Below are 15,130 nucleotides of genomic sequence, written 5' to 3' on the forward strand. Positions count from 1 at the left end.
TGTTATCACTCATAAAACTACGTCTATGTTTATTGCCAGTTGCGGGATATATATTGGTAGGAATATCTGTCGTAATAAATTGCAGAATGTCTATAAAATACATGTGTCGTTTACGTATAAACGATATCGGCGAAGACACGATATAAATAAACTTGCATGTACGCTATTGCAACACTGTAGATAGTCTATATGATTCAAAGATGAAAAAAGATCTTTTTAATCAGAGTGATAAAATCGTAGCTACTAATATCAGCAGTCAAAATATCTCAGTCAAAATTTTCCTAATTCTAATATGTTTCCATAGCATTGTGAATGTTTAATCACTCGGGAAAGTAAATTGTGCCAATCAAACGATATTTGTTAATTCAATTGCAGCTCACAATAGTTATATATCGTCTCTGCATATTGCATTTTATATATAGAGTTAAAAAGATATTTTTATAGAGATATATTTCTACATATTGGAAACTAAATATATATATATATAAGTACTGTTATAAAATAATTGCTTAAATTTTTGTATAGTATAAAATATTTATCTACCTGCAATCTTTAATATATGTATAAAGATGACTATTAAAAAATAATAATATAACTATTGCCAAATAGGAAATTAAGATTTCTGTAAAGACACGGTGTATACGTATATCGAATAATTTTAATTTGTTAAATATATGATCGGAATGATACAATACATTGACTCCAGATGAAGAACAATAATTTAGTAAATTGCTTAAATACGTTAAAGAATAATTTTTATGTCAATACATAATCGATTGACATTCATAAAATCCGTATCAATCCGTAAAATTTGTATCAAGTTTTGCTGAAGGGCGTAAAGAGGAAAAGAGTTTCCCACGTTCTACTTTCCGTATTACATCCAGAAAAATATATTTTTACAGGATGATTGTCAGGTAAGCTTATTGGTACTAATGAGCATTAGATAAGATAAAATATGATATGATAATAGATAAGATATGAAATTATCCCTTCGCGGTCCAAATTATTCTCCACAAATGAGAGAGAATTAAGCTGCGTGCTTAATTTAATCTTATTAATGGATCAATTATTATTATTATGTAATCATTAATTATTATTATTATCAATATTGAAGGAATATATTTATGAAGAAATATTTCGAAAAAATAATTTACTGATTATAATCATACATTGCTAAGAATGCTTGGAAATTTATGCGGAGAATCACTATAAACATTACGTCATGTCTAGTCATGTCTCGACATGGGACTAAATTAGAGGAAAAGAGGAATAGTTAAATTAGTGAGAAGAGCAGAATAACAAAAGGAAAAATCCAAAACATAATAAAAGAAAAAGCAATATAACAAAAAACATCTAAATTAATGTAACATTTGTCATGTAACAAATAAATTTGCAAGCATGCGAAATAATTTACAAAAATTACATAGCGTTTTTCTCTCTTTTTAAAGCCACACATTTCGGAAAACTATTCAATCGCGCGTTGGAATTATTCAAATTGCGTTACACCATACAAAGAAAGCACAAAGTAATTATTATGATATTATAAATCATCTTTTTACTGCAATCCTGCGCTGCAATCACTTCCAAACAATTGTTGTAAGTGTGCAAAAAAATATTTTACGTATGATATGTCCAATGAATTTTTAATCGTATATAATCGCGCTTAATCGTATATAAGCAGCGTTCAATAAATAATTACTCCGAAAATATATACGAATTAACTTACAAATTACTTAACAAATCCTAACAATCTCGATGATACATCGAATGAGTTTCTTTTTTTCTAATGGATCGGAATTGAAGATGTGTAACGATTAATCGTGAATAACGAGTGAAATCGCAAATGATAAAGCGTTTCAATCGATAGAATATCTTTGAAAGTACATTCTAGCATTTAAACAACGCGCGAACAAATTACGTAAAAGAAACTTATGATTAATGTATTACGGAGCAAAGGTGATTATTTTGCGTTTTTATAAAATCACTGACAAATCTGTAAAATCACCGGCTGTGTATCAATGACTATAATAAAAGTCGCAAAAGAATTTAACTCTATAAAATATAACAAACAATTGACAATTTTATCGAATCAAAGTAATTTCGTACATTTGCTTTCATAAAATCATCAATAATATCTCAAGAGAAAACACAGTTTGCAAAAGATGTTTTAAGATTCAATTATCAATATAATACGAATACTTATCAATATCTAGTGATTTTACACAATTGCCTAAAATTTTATAGAATCGCTTAAACGCCATAACATGTATGAGGTAACCATCGCACTTCCGACACATGCTCAGAGATCAGTCACGGGTCCCGATAAATTTATATTACTATCGATCATGAGCGAAGCCTTGGAATCGCTCGCGATCGGCGAATCTTTATCACTTTTGCACGCGTCCGATTTTCCTTCGTGAATATCAGCATTATTGTCATCGTTGTCGTTCTCATCATCGTCCTCCACTTCCTCCTCATCCTCCGACGATGATGACGATGATAATGCCACTCGACTCATCGATTCCTTGTCCGGACCTTCAGGAATGTGACACACTTCGGAAATCAGAACGTCGCGAATCCTGCTTATGGCTTCCGTGGGACCGTTCACCTTTTTACGCAGTATCTTCACCAGCTTCTCCATTCTGATAAATTATGTTTCATGTCACGTTATATTCATTCATGCCGGCTTGGGTGCCATTCTTGCACCGTTAATTCAGCCAAAGATGTAAGAATCTCTTTAGAAGCGAGCAAAGCGAAAGTTTCAGCGAAAAGCCATGCTGCAGGCTAAAAACAGAAGAAAACGGCGCGAATTCGGTGCTTGCCATCCAAACGAGAGGTGTGCTAGGAGAAATCTTTCCAAGAGATGATATATGATGAAGGATCTCCGAGGAACAGAAGGAATATCATGCAAGCAGGATTGCATTCACGATACAATTTATGCAGATAATCTTGCGTGAAATGGTCTTGATTGATCTTACACGAGATGATCTTGGGAAAAGATAGTTCAGCAAAAGTTCACACACACACAATCCGAGTTATTATATTATCATAATAACATTGCAAATAAAATACTTGCAACTAAAATGCAATTAAAATATTTTATTGAATCGGCTTTTCCCCTAAATGATTAGCGAGTGAAAGAAACATACTTTTGGTAAGAATTTACCTTTAAATTAAATTTTTCGCTAAAATTTTTATTATAAGAAATTCCTCATTAACAATTATCTTAAAAATAATATACAATGAAATATATATATTCTGAATTAAAATTATATATATCATATGTATTGAATCGAACCTGAATTACACTAAAACTTTCTTATTCTAAGAAAAGAAAGAAAGAGAGAAAAACAATTTTTAGTAAAAACTTTAACGAAATTTTAAAAATAAATGATTTTTAAATGTTTATACAATAACATATAATTATATGATATGTAAGTTATAACATAAATATAAATTCGAGTTAACTGAAGATTATTAAACGTAAAATTTTTAAATCATGCAGAAATTATGGCAATAGCAATTATTCCGCCAACTTTTATATCAAACTATATTACAATACATAATATGGCACAATATACATATATACACATACACAAAAAAAAATATATAAATAAAACTAAGATTGATGAAACTAAAAATAAAACTAAAAATTTATAAAATTAAAAAAAAAACATAATAATATATGAATAAAAACATGCTGTTAAAATTCTGCTATAACAATCAGGCATTTAATATTTAACATTGATATGATTAAGATATATTCTACAATTCATTAAAAAAGTATTTATTATACATATCTGCTTTTTACATATATTTAATGCATATTTATAGCTATCTAGATAATTATAGCTATCTAATAAATAGCCAGATACACATGATAAATTAATCATGTATCAAAATTTATATAATCATATATATTTATATAACAAATAATGATAATACAAATTAAAATGTCTGCATACTTAAATATCAGCTGGAGCAATTGCTACGTCGATCTAACAAAAAGCTATTAGTCATTAATATTAATTATTATTCTTTACCTTTCTTTCCGTGAAAAAGAATATTTTACTAAAGTAAAAAGATAAAGAATATATATTGGAATACAATTATAATGGAATAAAAATTGCCATCTTCAATTAGCAGATCTCTTTCTCTTTTATGCAACGCTATAAAAACAGTGCTGCAAAATATCACGGATATATGAATGAATTACGTTATCCCAGTGTCATTAATTAACTGTATAAACATTATTTAGACAAAATATATATATTTGAAATTATAAATTGTTATCAAGTTATTACAAAAGAAAATAATCAACTGCAGAAAATAAATTTCAGACTTGAAAAAATACATTTTCTAAGTAACTTGTATATTATTATATATAGTTTACCTATTTTTCTCCGATATTGGCATAACGTAATTCCCCTGAAGCGTGTAGCGTAAATACGTCGAGCGTGTACGAAAAAGCATGCATGATGAGTGAATAATAGACCTACGTGCTATTCGACATGTACATAGTAGTAGCCTCTAGTAAAAAGCCCCTTGAAGCCCCCGATATCGGCGACGTGAGAGAATAGCGTGATATTGCTCTTTATTTTTTTTTTTTTTTTTTGCCGGGGCCCCGCGCGTACGTAACTTAGATATAGGCGGTGGTGTAGGTGGCACGTGAAGGTGCTCTTTGGGTTCTGGAGATCGGGGTTGTCGAGCAGAGGTTTTTCGGCACGATGGAGCCACCACTGACCACAGCGACGTCCGGCACCTCGATAATGCGATTGTCGTTGCGAGAGCAACAACCTTCTTCATCCTCGCTCATCGTGTCGCGACTACTGGCCCCGATCGTCTCTTTCGAGGAGCACGGGGGACTCGTGTCGACCTTGATGTCCTGGCGCGGATTCTTGTCGGTCTCGCTGAATGATCTCCTCAAGTTGCCGTTCCTCCGTCGCGGTTTCTTAAAGCTGCCTCGTTGATTATGAAACGTGCACATTTTTTGCCAACTCAGGTGATTAATCGAGCTCTTCACTTTGCTCGTCGTGTCGCTTGGTAAATTTTTCTGCTCATCGAGAACGCTCGGCGATGCGAGGATTCTTGCTTCATCCTTTTCCATTACCGATGTCATCTCCGCGTTCGCGTATTTCCCTCGAGGTTGATCGCCAATTTGTTCCTCCGACAATGAGCTGTCAGTCGTCAAGTGTCTCGTTTCCTCCTCAATTAATTTTACTTTGCCATCGCTTTTTTCAACGATACACGCTTCCTTTCGATTGAAGGACGCCGGATAATCCTTCAACTTCGACGAAATATCTAAACGAGTCGCGATATTAGCGAGTCCTGAGTTCTGATTTCTGATCCTGTCCCGAGATTCGATTTCAATCGCGTTCACGGTGTCTTCATTCGAGCAAGTCAGAGCGGTTTGACAGGGCGTCGAGGTCTCGGAACACCGCTCGTTTTCGTCCTCCAACAGTGAAAAGTCTTGCGCGAGATCGCGAGACACTGATCTGGATTCAGAGTTTCGACAATAATTCGCATCTTCGGAGACGAGCAAAAGAGCCGCTACCTCCGCAGAACGGGAACGTAGGACGGAGGAAGTGTGCGACGAGATTGCGGGCGGGAAAACGGGGGGTAAGGAGCAAGTGTCGGAAAGAGCGGTACGCACGGGGGTGCTGGTTATACAGGGCGTATCGAAAGTTACACGCGTGACAGATGTGGATACCGCAAAGTTTACGCACTTTGCCGCGTGGTTCTCGGCCAAGGTCCTGGACGCCCGCGCCTCCTGGAGCTCCCGTCGCAGCGCCAGGGTCTCCTCCTCGAAGGCTGCGATCTCGCGGCCCTCGTTGCTAATGCGAATAGAATTGATTTTTTTTGTTTTTACCAAAACTTTCACGTCAATCGTGGACACGGCGAGTCGATTCGGAATTATGAGTGTGAATTAGATGTAAATTATATTTCAAAGACTATGTTCGTCCAAAATGGAGCGAAAAATGTTAAAAAAATAACATAACATACGATCAAAATGAATCGAGAGAAGAAATCATCGTGGATAGCGATACAAAGACTTATTCGGAAGTGAGAACGTTTCACCATTTATCACGGCTTTCACTTGCATTTTATCTTAGCTACATGATTTTAGAAAGTTAGATTATCACGAAGCTATTGCCAGATATATTTTATGCGATACATTCGAATTTTCAACAACGTTCAGTAATAATAAACGAAACAATGGATAATGTTGCAATGTACACGGTTTATTAGGTGATAATTACTTGTAAACAATTTGTCGTAAACAAATATAACGAGAAAGATTATATCTGCCCCTATGTGCGAGAATCATGAGCGGGGAACGAATATAATAAATAGCGATTAAATAAATTAGAGGCAATTACGGGGAAATAATGCAAGATTAAAATCGAGTTTTTTGTTCGACGATCTTTATCAGATAGCGAATTCTCTATGCATTATAGCGCGTTTCAAAATGTATATACATCATCCTCGAAACAGCGTCGAGGATACAAAACGAATACGAATAAGAATTAAAGCAAGCTTTTAAATATTTACAAAAGCTAAAAGGCTTACTTACGTCGCGCTCAGCTTCAACGCTGCCAGTTCCTCCTCCAGTTTCGCGACACGTTTATCACTTTCTTCCTTTTCTTTTGTCAACTTTGACAATTGGTCCTGTAACAAAAATAAATATAAAAAATTTTAGTAATTTTTTCAAAAATCACACAACAAATAGAACTTGATGATAATTTGTTATTAAAGAAAATGCTTTGAAAAAAGCAAAGTTATCATTATTTAGATGATCTAAATTCCTAGACAATCGTAAGATAACACATGAGTTCATTGAATAGATTAGTCAATAAGTTCATGGACATTTCTTGAAGAAATTTTTATCAGAACAAATAAAATCGAATTTATCTTCCTAATCATGATACATATGTACCTTTAAAAGTTTTATCAAAAGTTTGTTTTCATCTCTCTTACTAAGAATCTTTTTATTACAATATCAAATATTTATCGTGACAAATATAATATTATCTGTATATTGTAAATACATAAACTTAATTTAATTTTAACTTATGTAACAAAATTAATGTAAATAACTGTCGAGTATAATTGAATATTTTCCCATCTATTTAATCACTTAAATCACTAATTTTCAAGGTGTTTACAAATAAATCCAACACGTTCATCAGTGTACATGTGTGTATATATATATATATATATATATATATATATATATATATATATGTTTCTTAATAAGTGCGAAAAATTTTAGATGATACTTTGTCAAAAATTAAGGGGGATTTTTCATATAAACATATACTCCTACATCTCTCCCTGTGGAGTTACACTCCTCCATAAATGGGGATAAAAATTAGGTTTTTATTCTTTAGGTTCTTTTCTCAAATTTAGAACAAGTTAAAGAGATGAAATTAGGTGGATATCTACTAGTAAAAAAGGTCATTTATTAATATTTTTTCCAGCTTTCTGTATTGTATAAGGGGATGAAACTAGCAACCCCTATTCAATTTTTTATTAGAACTTTTTAATGTTTATATGAAAAACCCCCTTAATTTTCGACAAAGAATCATCTAAAATTTTTAACACTTATTGAGAACACTCTTTATATATATATATATATATATATATATATAAATAAAAAAAAAAAAGCTATAGGAGTTCTGAAGCAACCTTGATCGGCTCTCACGCGCGGTAGAATTTACATGGACATGGAGGGTCCCGGAGGTTCAATTACGAGATTGCCAATATGCAGGCGACATGGCGGTGGCGGCCATCGCTTCGGCTGATGAGGCTAATGGATGGTTGAAACCCGAGAAGACACGGCAAAGAGGAAAAAGAGGCCAAGGGAGAGGCCCCTGACAGCCGCTAAGTGCGCTCCGTCCTTCTCCGCTCTTCCTCGTCTACCCGACTGATGCTCCTTCCCCTCTTTCATCCCTTCACGGTCCCCGCCCCGTTCCCTCGTCTTCTCTTTCTCTCTCTCTTTTGCCTCTGCAACATTGCCCGCGCTGTGGATGCCCTTATGTGAAACCTAATCACTTTTAGCGCGTCACGGATATTTCGTATTATGTCTACATTGCGTTCTCCGGTATCGGCCGACTTTATTAGCTGTCTCTCTCTATCTACGATTTGAACTTTGCCTCCTCTCCCTTGTCATCTTCCTTCTCAATAGTCAAGTCGCACGTGTAATAAATTATAATCGGTTAATGCGTTTCTTAAAACAAATCTTAGAATATCTATAATTTTTTGAAAAGTATCAAAGAAACTCTTTATCTCTCTCTCTTTTTCATGATATCTTCAATTAAATTTTTTAATCTAGTAGAATAAAATAATTGTACATTTAACCAATATATTTTTATATTTGATTTTATATTTGTCGCAATGTGTTACTAAAACTTGAAAATGTAATAAAAGATGATTATATGTTTGTACAGTTATGACGAAAAAGCACAATTTGTATTAGATAACATTTTTCTGTCTATGTTGTTAAGTTAATACACATATGCAAATGTATGTAATAAAAGGCACATTTGCATGTTTGTGCTAATATGTACAATACACATTTTAACGCATATCACGATTATTTCATCAAAATAGCAAATAATATGTTACAGAAAATTAATTCTCTTTTAGATACATATGTGATTCTGATTTATTCACATACATGACTTTCTGTTGGTAACAAACATTTAATCCATATACATTGTGACAAAAATAAAAATATAAAAAAAACTTGTAATATCTCTTTTGATGATAAAAACATCAACTATTAAAAGTTCTTGAAAACAGCAAAAAAAGAGAAAGAGATAGAACAGTAAAGCACATAAAGAATAGCATTTCATAAAAAACAACTGGGATTGATTTAAAGATAATTGACAAGATCATATAAATATAGAAATGCGTAAATAAGCGAGAAGAAAATCAATTGTATGAATATCGCATACGAACCGATAAGCGAGAAAAGGAAAGTTGGAAAAAGGACCGATAGATACCACAATCACCTGGCTGTCCTAATCAAACAGAACGCAGAAACGTCTGTACAAACATTACGTCCATGATCGTGACCCGAAAGAGCGAGTGCCGAAAATATTGAACCGAGTACTCATATTACCGTATCTCAATCGCAAGAAGACACGAGCGGCATGAGAAAAAAAAGGGTTCTCTTAGTTCTATTCTCGCTGCTTTTGTTTTCTATTCCCACATTCCCGGAGCCAGTCCGATGACATCTCGATTATCTAACTCCAACTACAATCTTTTGATAATTTCAATAATTTATAATTCAAAAATATATATCCTCATTTTAGTAATAATCAGATTAATAATGATAATATTTTCTTAGAAAGATAAAGAAGAGAAAAAAAATAATATCTAATCTTGGATTTCAAAATTTTATGTGTAATACTATTATACTTATTATTTTAAATAAAGTATTATTTGTAATAAATAAAGTATTATTTGTAATAAAGTATTATTTTTTGACTAAATATAATATTAGAGAACATAATAGTAAATTATACAAAGATATACCTATTATATCTAGTTCAATAAAAATGTAATTATTTTTCTTGATTACATTAATTTAAGAAAACAAGAAAAATATTTAATTATATTGCAACCAAATTTGTCTTCTTGTGTTTGAAAAAAATTACATGATATATAAAAAACTTATATTTATTTATATATAAAAATGTTTTTAATTTTCAAGTACGTACCTTAAGCTCTTCCACTTCTTTTGCTTGTTGGTGATATCTCTCTTCCAATATAATCTTGACTTTTGTAACTAAACCTTCTTCACAATTTTTATTAGCTTCTCTAATTTCACCTATAAGTCCTGAAACATATAATATATAATTTATAAAAATATATAAATATAGTTTATCGTGAAATCATAATGTAATTAATTGTTCTATATAAAAAATATCTTATAAAACTAATTACTAAAATGATATATATTAATTTTATATATATATATATATATATATATATATATATAAAATTAATATATATCATTTTAGTAATTAGTTTTATAAGATATTTTTTATATAGAACAATTAATTACATTATGATTTCACGATAAACTATATTTATATATTTTTATTATATATAAGTATATAATTACTAAAATCATATATTTACTTGATATACTATATATATGTGTGTGTGTGTGTGTGTGTGTGTGTGTGTGTGTGTACACATAGTTTATATACTAGGTAGATAATAATATAGGTGATTATAATTAGGTAAATATGATATAATTGTAATGTGATTCTGATTTGTGTGATTATATACATTTATGTATATGTGTGTGTGTGTCTGTACATATATACATATACATATATATATATATATATATATATAATTACTAAAATTATATTTACCTGATAACATTCCAGGTTGATAATCTGTAGGAGTATTGTGTTTACATTGTGCTAATTTTGCTTTTATATTGTCTACATTTGATTTAGTTTCACTGAGTTCTTTGAACAATTGACTGTTGCATTTTTTTAGTTCTGTCATCTGTAATATATTTGGAAAAAAAATATATTAGTAAACACATGAAATATATTTTACATATATGGTTAAAATTTAATATTATATAAATTCAATATTATATAAAAAATATTCTATTAAATATTATATAAAATATTCTACTGAACTGTATAATCATGTCTATGTTATATTTAAACAATATTATGTTTAATTCTAATATATATTTAAATGAATAAAGAAAAATACAAACCTGTTCAATGAGTGATAGGACAAGCTTATTACTACGGCTAATTGTTGTTACAGAACTTCCACTCTCGATACTATCGGAATCATCAGAATTGTCTGAATGAGATGAATTCTCAGGAGGTCCCAATCCAGGATCTGAATATCTCCTTTGTTCTGAATTCAGTTCATCGCTATTGATGCCACTATCTTTATTGGCGGTGGATGGTAGACTGGCGTAGTCTCCATTTTGATGAGCAATATACACAGTAGTCTCAAGTCTTCCATTTTCCTGCAGACTACTATATCCGTTAACAACATTATTATTGGCATTAGGACAAACGTTTGCCAAATGCTCGTTGCAGTGACGTCTGCGTCTACTGTGGACAGTTCTAACGTTCGGCACCGGCATCGGCTGATACATCCTATACATTGGTGGCAGTGAGACGGGCTGCATAGTGTACGTCACCGGCAGCGGTGAATAGCCGCAGACACTCGGATCGGACATCGCGGCGAATAGACGTTGTCCATTACCCGCCACGTTTTGCGGCACATTCGCCGACTGCCACAGCATCTGCGTCGGGTACTCGACATTCGACACCAGGCTGCCATCCTGCTTATTCTGAGGACCGTTCCAGGTATCCAGTACTGTATCCAGGGGATTGCTCCTACGACTGGAGCGTCTTTTACTCTTCCTCGAGGGATTCTGGAGTCCTTGACGCGGCGTTCCTGACGATTCTGACAACCTGCATAATTACCAATCATTCTGTTTAGACAAAAACATAACCTCGCGACGATGCGAGCCAAAAGGAGCGTTACCTCTTGTCCATCCTGGCGGATGATTCGATCCGCATCAAGACCCAGCTCTATGAGATTGCGTGCACAACATCCGCGAGACAGGGATGAGTCGATCCGATTCAATGTCCGTTGCAAATCACGAGATACTCCGAAATTTCCAACGAGAACACGCACACACACAAGCCGCGCGTACAACCTTCGCGCTACATCGATGCGCGCAGGCGCGAGTGCGCATGCGCGCTCGCGCCTGCGCGCGCCAAATTTCACGCGACTCAGATTTACCGAGAAATTGACAGAAGTCGCGGACAGAAGCTGAAAGAGGAGGCACAGGACGAAGATCCAAATCGTCCTGGATCCTCAGGATTAATCAAATTACTTGCGCGATTACAACTTGATGCGAATAACGACAAATATTCTCTCGCTCCCGAGACAAATTTTGAATCAACAAGTTTTGAATCGTTTGGTCGATAGTAGTGACAATCGATAACTGATTTGATGACAGTCGATAATTATGTACGCGTGTGAGCCTGTTCTTTTTAGCTGCACTGCTGCACTAGTGCAATTAGTTAGAGTGAAAGGAAATACGTTTGTCTTTTTCTAACTTATTGCACTTGCGCAGCAGTGCAGTTAAAAAGAACAGATCCTGTGTGTGCGACCTTACACGACATAACCTGAAAATGGCAGCCGAGGAAAGACAGACGACAAGTGAAAAAAAGGCCAAACCGATCTTCTGTGAACTCTCTGCTAACGATTTAGAACCGGAAATTACGAAGATCGAGAGCTTATGCGTGGAATGCGGGAAAAATGTAAGCGAACTTGTTTAGTTCATCTAATATAATCAAAAATATATCCTTTCTGATTATGACGCACGTCTCCTAAATGATTGTTTTGAATATTTATCAGGGGATTACCAGGCTACTGTTAACGAAAATTCCACATTACAAGGATGTTATACTCATGTCTTTCGAGTGCGAACACTGTGGCTATCAAAATAACGAGATACAAAATGGTGGGAAGATAGCGGAGAAAGGTGTCAAAATAACATTGCAAGTTGCAACGCAACAGGATCTGAATCGTATAATGGTTAAATCTGATTATACCAGCATTTGTATTCCCCACTTGGACTTTGAGATTCCTGCGCAATCGCAAAAGGGAGAAATTACAACGATAGAAGGAATAATTAATAGGAGTATTAGAGCTTTGGAGCAGGATCAGTCGAGACGTCGAGAAGAATTCCCAGACACTGCAATAGAGATAGATCTATTTATCAGCAAATTACATGCACTGAAAGTACTTGACGAGCCATTCACTATAATCTTTCAAGATATTTCGGGAAATAGTTACGTGGAGAATCCTAAAGCACCAATCAAAGATACTCAATGTAATATAACATACTTTAAAAGAACAAAAGAGCAGAATTGTATACTGGGAATTTACTTGGATAACGAAGATGCTTTGCTCAAGCCAATACAGGAGGGAGAATATACTCTGGAACAAATTGAAGGTGAAGTGTTGTCCTTTCCCACCAATTGCCCGGATTGCAACAGTCCCTGTGAAACAAATATGAAACTGACAAGTATCCTTTAATTATATATAAGTATATTTTTTACAAATATAACAAGAACATTAAACCAGAGAACAATTTATATATAAAATCTTTTTTCCAAATTATACAACACTTTAACATATTGCACCATTACAAGAAATATTGAAATGGTGCAATATGTTAAAGTCTATTTCTAAAAAAATAGATTATATGTAACCTTTGATCTTTATAAATATGCACAGACACATTTGCATATATTATTTTGAATGTTAATTTATTCGGAAAGTCAAATTGTAGAAACACTATAATACTTTTTCCTTAATACAATGTTAAGATATACCACACTTCAAAGAGATTGTTATAATGGCCACGCTTTGCGAGTCTTGTGGTCATAGAACTAATGAGGTGAAAAGTGGTGGGGGAATCGAACCTCAAGGAGTTAGAATTGAAGTGACAATAACAGGCAAAGAAGACTTCACTCGCGATTTATTGAAATCCGAAACTTGCGACATGGAGATACCCGAATTAGAATTAGAAGTCGGTCCAGCTGCTTTGGGTGGTCGATTCACAACTGTTGAAGGGATCATAACAGCGATAAAAGAACAGTTATCTTCATCTACGGCTTTCACCGGAGATAGCAGTGATTTGGAAACTGGGAAGAGGATGAAGACATTCATCGCTCATTTAGAAGAGATTTTAGATGGTCAAAGAGAAGTGACTCTAATTTTAAATGATCCGGCTGGAAATAGCTATGTACAAAGTCTCTCCGATGATGGACCTGATGATAGATTAAAGATCATAAAGTATGACAGAAGTTTCGAGCAAAATGAAGAACTTGGACTCAATGACATGAAAGTCGAAAACTATTAAACTTGTGTTAAATTAGAAGAACAAAGTATGATGAAAGTATATCTGAAAAATGGCCAGATAACAAAAACTTTTCATCTTAAATCACCATTGCCATTGTAACAAAGATTTTATTGTCCAACTAACTTGCATCATGTAAATATAAATTTTATATTATTTCCATTGAAGCAAACCCATTCTAGCTAATGTTCTCTACTTGATAATTTAGTTTAGTCTTCACCTGCACGGCTGAAAGAGAAAGAAAATTTACAATATATTTAAAAGTGACATTGCATGGCAGTGTAAAAAATAATGCATCAAGAAACACGCGGCATACACAATTGGTATCGCATCGAGTTTTTTTAAGGTAGGCAATCGTTTTATAACTTGTGCGCGCCACGATTCCACGTCCATGTTCTCGCATATAGGATTATTGATGAACAACAAGTCTTGGAGATTAGGTATTTCTTGCAAACGATTGAATTCCGCCCAATCTTTCACCAGATTATTGCCCATATACAAAACTTTGAGCGCTTTGAGAGCATTAACACCCTTGATCTTTTCGATCAAGTTGTAAGATATCCATAATTCCTCCAAGTGGTCCCCAATCGCCTCTAATCCTGAGAACGTTTTAATATTGTTTCTACTCAGGGATAAGATCCTCAAATATTTCAACGAATTAATGCCACTGATCTTTTCAATCATATTTGTTGACAAAGATAACTTTCTGCAAACGTTTTAAGGAACTTATTTAATTAATGCATTCTCTGAATAAAGTTAGCATGTTATTGTTATTAAAGGACAACAAACTCGACGTTGATTAACGCCGCCAAGTTATTATCCATTCTCTCGATTGGAGGCCACTGGAAGGATAAAATTATCTCCTTTTGTTCGCTCGCGATTAATCCTGTCTTTTCCTCCCATCTTTGAATAGCTTCTTTGCACGTTGTTGCTTTGGCCTATGTAGTTTTACTTTCGTAAAAAATATACATGTAAAATCGTATTATTTTATTTAAGATTATTTACCATAATTATCAAGCAAAAGATCAAGTTCCTTTCAGCAAAACTGAATAAATTGATTTTCAATTTAACGGGACAAATTGATGAACACAGTTTCCTTGCAGACATCAATGAATATATCGGCGAATACTAATTTTTGAAGACTGAGTAGAATATCCGACGAAATTTCAGATCCTATCCTCAAACCGCGCG

At 33.6% G+C, this 15,130-nt stretch overlaps 2 protein-coding genes and 1 pseudogene across 2 annotated transcripts; 1 reads left to right on the top strand and 2 right to left on the bottom strand.

Annotated features, from left to right (window-relative positions):
• Positions 1-4,597: 4,597 nt before the first annotated feature.
• Positions 4,598-11,735, bottom strand: LOC105249979. The gene is made up of 6 exons (XM_025410246.1): positions 11,548-11,735; positions 10,757-11,474; positions 10,395-10,533; positions 9,729-9,847; positions 6,575-6,669; positions 4,598-5,834 (listed from the first exon to the last, which is right to left on the bottom strand). Exons 1-6 carry the CDS (start codon positions 11,580-11,582, stop codon positions 4,640-4,642), a joined length of 2,301 nt encoding a protein of 766 aa, XP_025266031.1. The 5' UTR covers positions 11,583-11,735; the 3' UTR covers positions 4,598-4,639.
• A 417-nt stretch (positions 11,736-12,152) lies between these two features.
• LOC105249974 (zinc finger protein ZPR1) lies at positions 12,153-14,097 on the top strand. The gene is made up of 3 exons (XM_011255806.3): positions 12,153-12,332; positions 12,430-13,102; positions 13,407-14,097. The coding sequence occupies exons 1-3, from the start codon at positions 12,204-12,206 to the stop codon at positions 13,940-13,942; spliced, it is 1,338 nt and encodes a 445-aa protein (XP_011254108.1). The 5' UTR covers positions 12,153-12,203; the 3' UTR covers positions 13,943-14,097.
• A 51-nt stretch (positions 14,098-14,148) lies between these two features.
• Positions 14,149-15,046, bottom strand: LOC105249978 (annotated as a pseudogene).
• Positions 15,047-15,130: the final 84 nt, after the last annotated feature.

Source organism: Camponotus floridanus, unplaced genomic scaffold (assembly GCF_003227725.1).
Source record: "Camponotus floridanus strain SB8 unplaced genomic scaffold, Cflo_v7.5 scaffold30, whole genome shotgun sequence".
NCBI lineage: Eukaryota > Metazoa > Arthropoda > Insecta > Hymenoptera > Formicidae > Camponotus > Camponotus floridanus.

Excerpts from the sequence above, each read along its gene's own strand:
- LOC105249979 (XM_025410246.1), bottom strand. The coding sequence starts at position 11,582 with ATGCGGATCGAATCATCCGCCAGGATGGACAAGAG. Across the intron at positions 9,848-10,394 it reads TCAACCTGGAATGTTATCAG|GACTTATAGGTGAAATTAGA; the intron begins GTAAATATAATT and ends TATATGTTTCAG. Across the intron at positions 6,670-9,728 it reads AAGAAGTGGAAGAGCTTAAG|GACCAATTGTCAAAGTTGAC; the intron begins GTACGTACTTGA and ends TTTTTGTTACAG.
- LOC105249974 (XM_011255806.3), top strand. The coding sequence starts at position 12,204 with ATGGCAGCCGAGGAAAGACAGACGACAAGTGAAAAAAAGGCCAAACCG. Across the intron at positions 12,333-12,429 it reads GCGTGGAATGCGGGAAAAAT|GGGATTACCAGGCTACTGTT; the intron begins GTAAGCGAACTT and ends AATATTTATCAG. Across the intron at positions 13,103-13,406 it reads AACAAATATGAAACTGACAA|ATATACCACACTTCAAAGAG; the intron begins GTATCCTTTAAT and ends TACAATGTTAAG.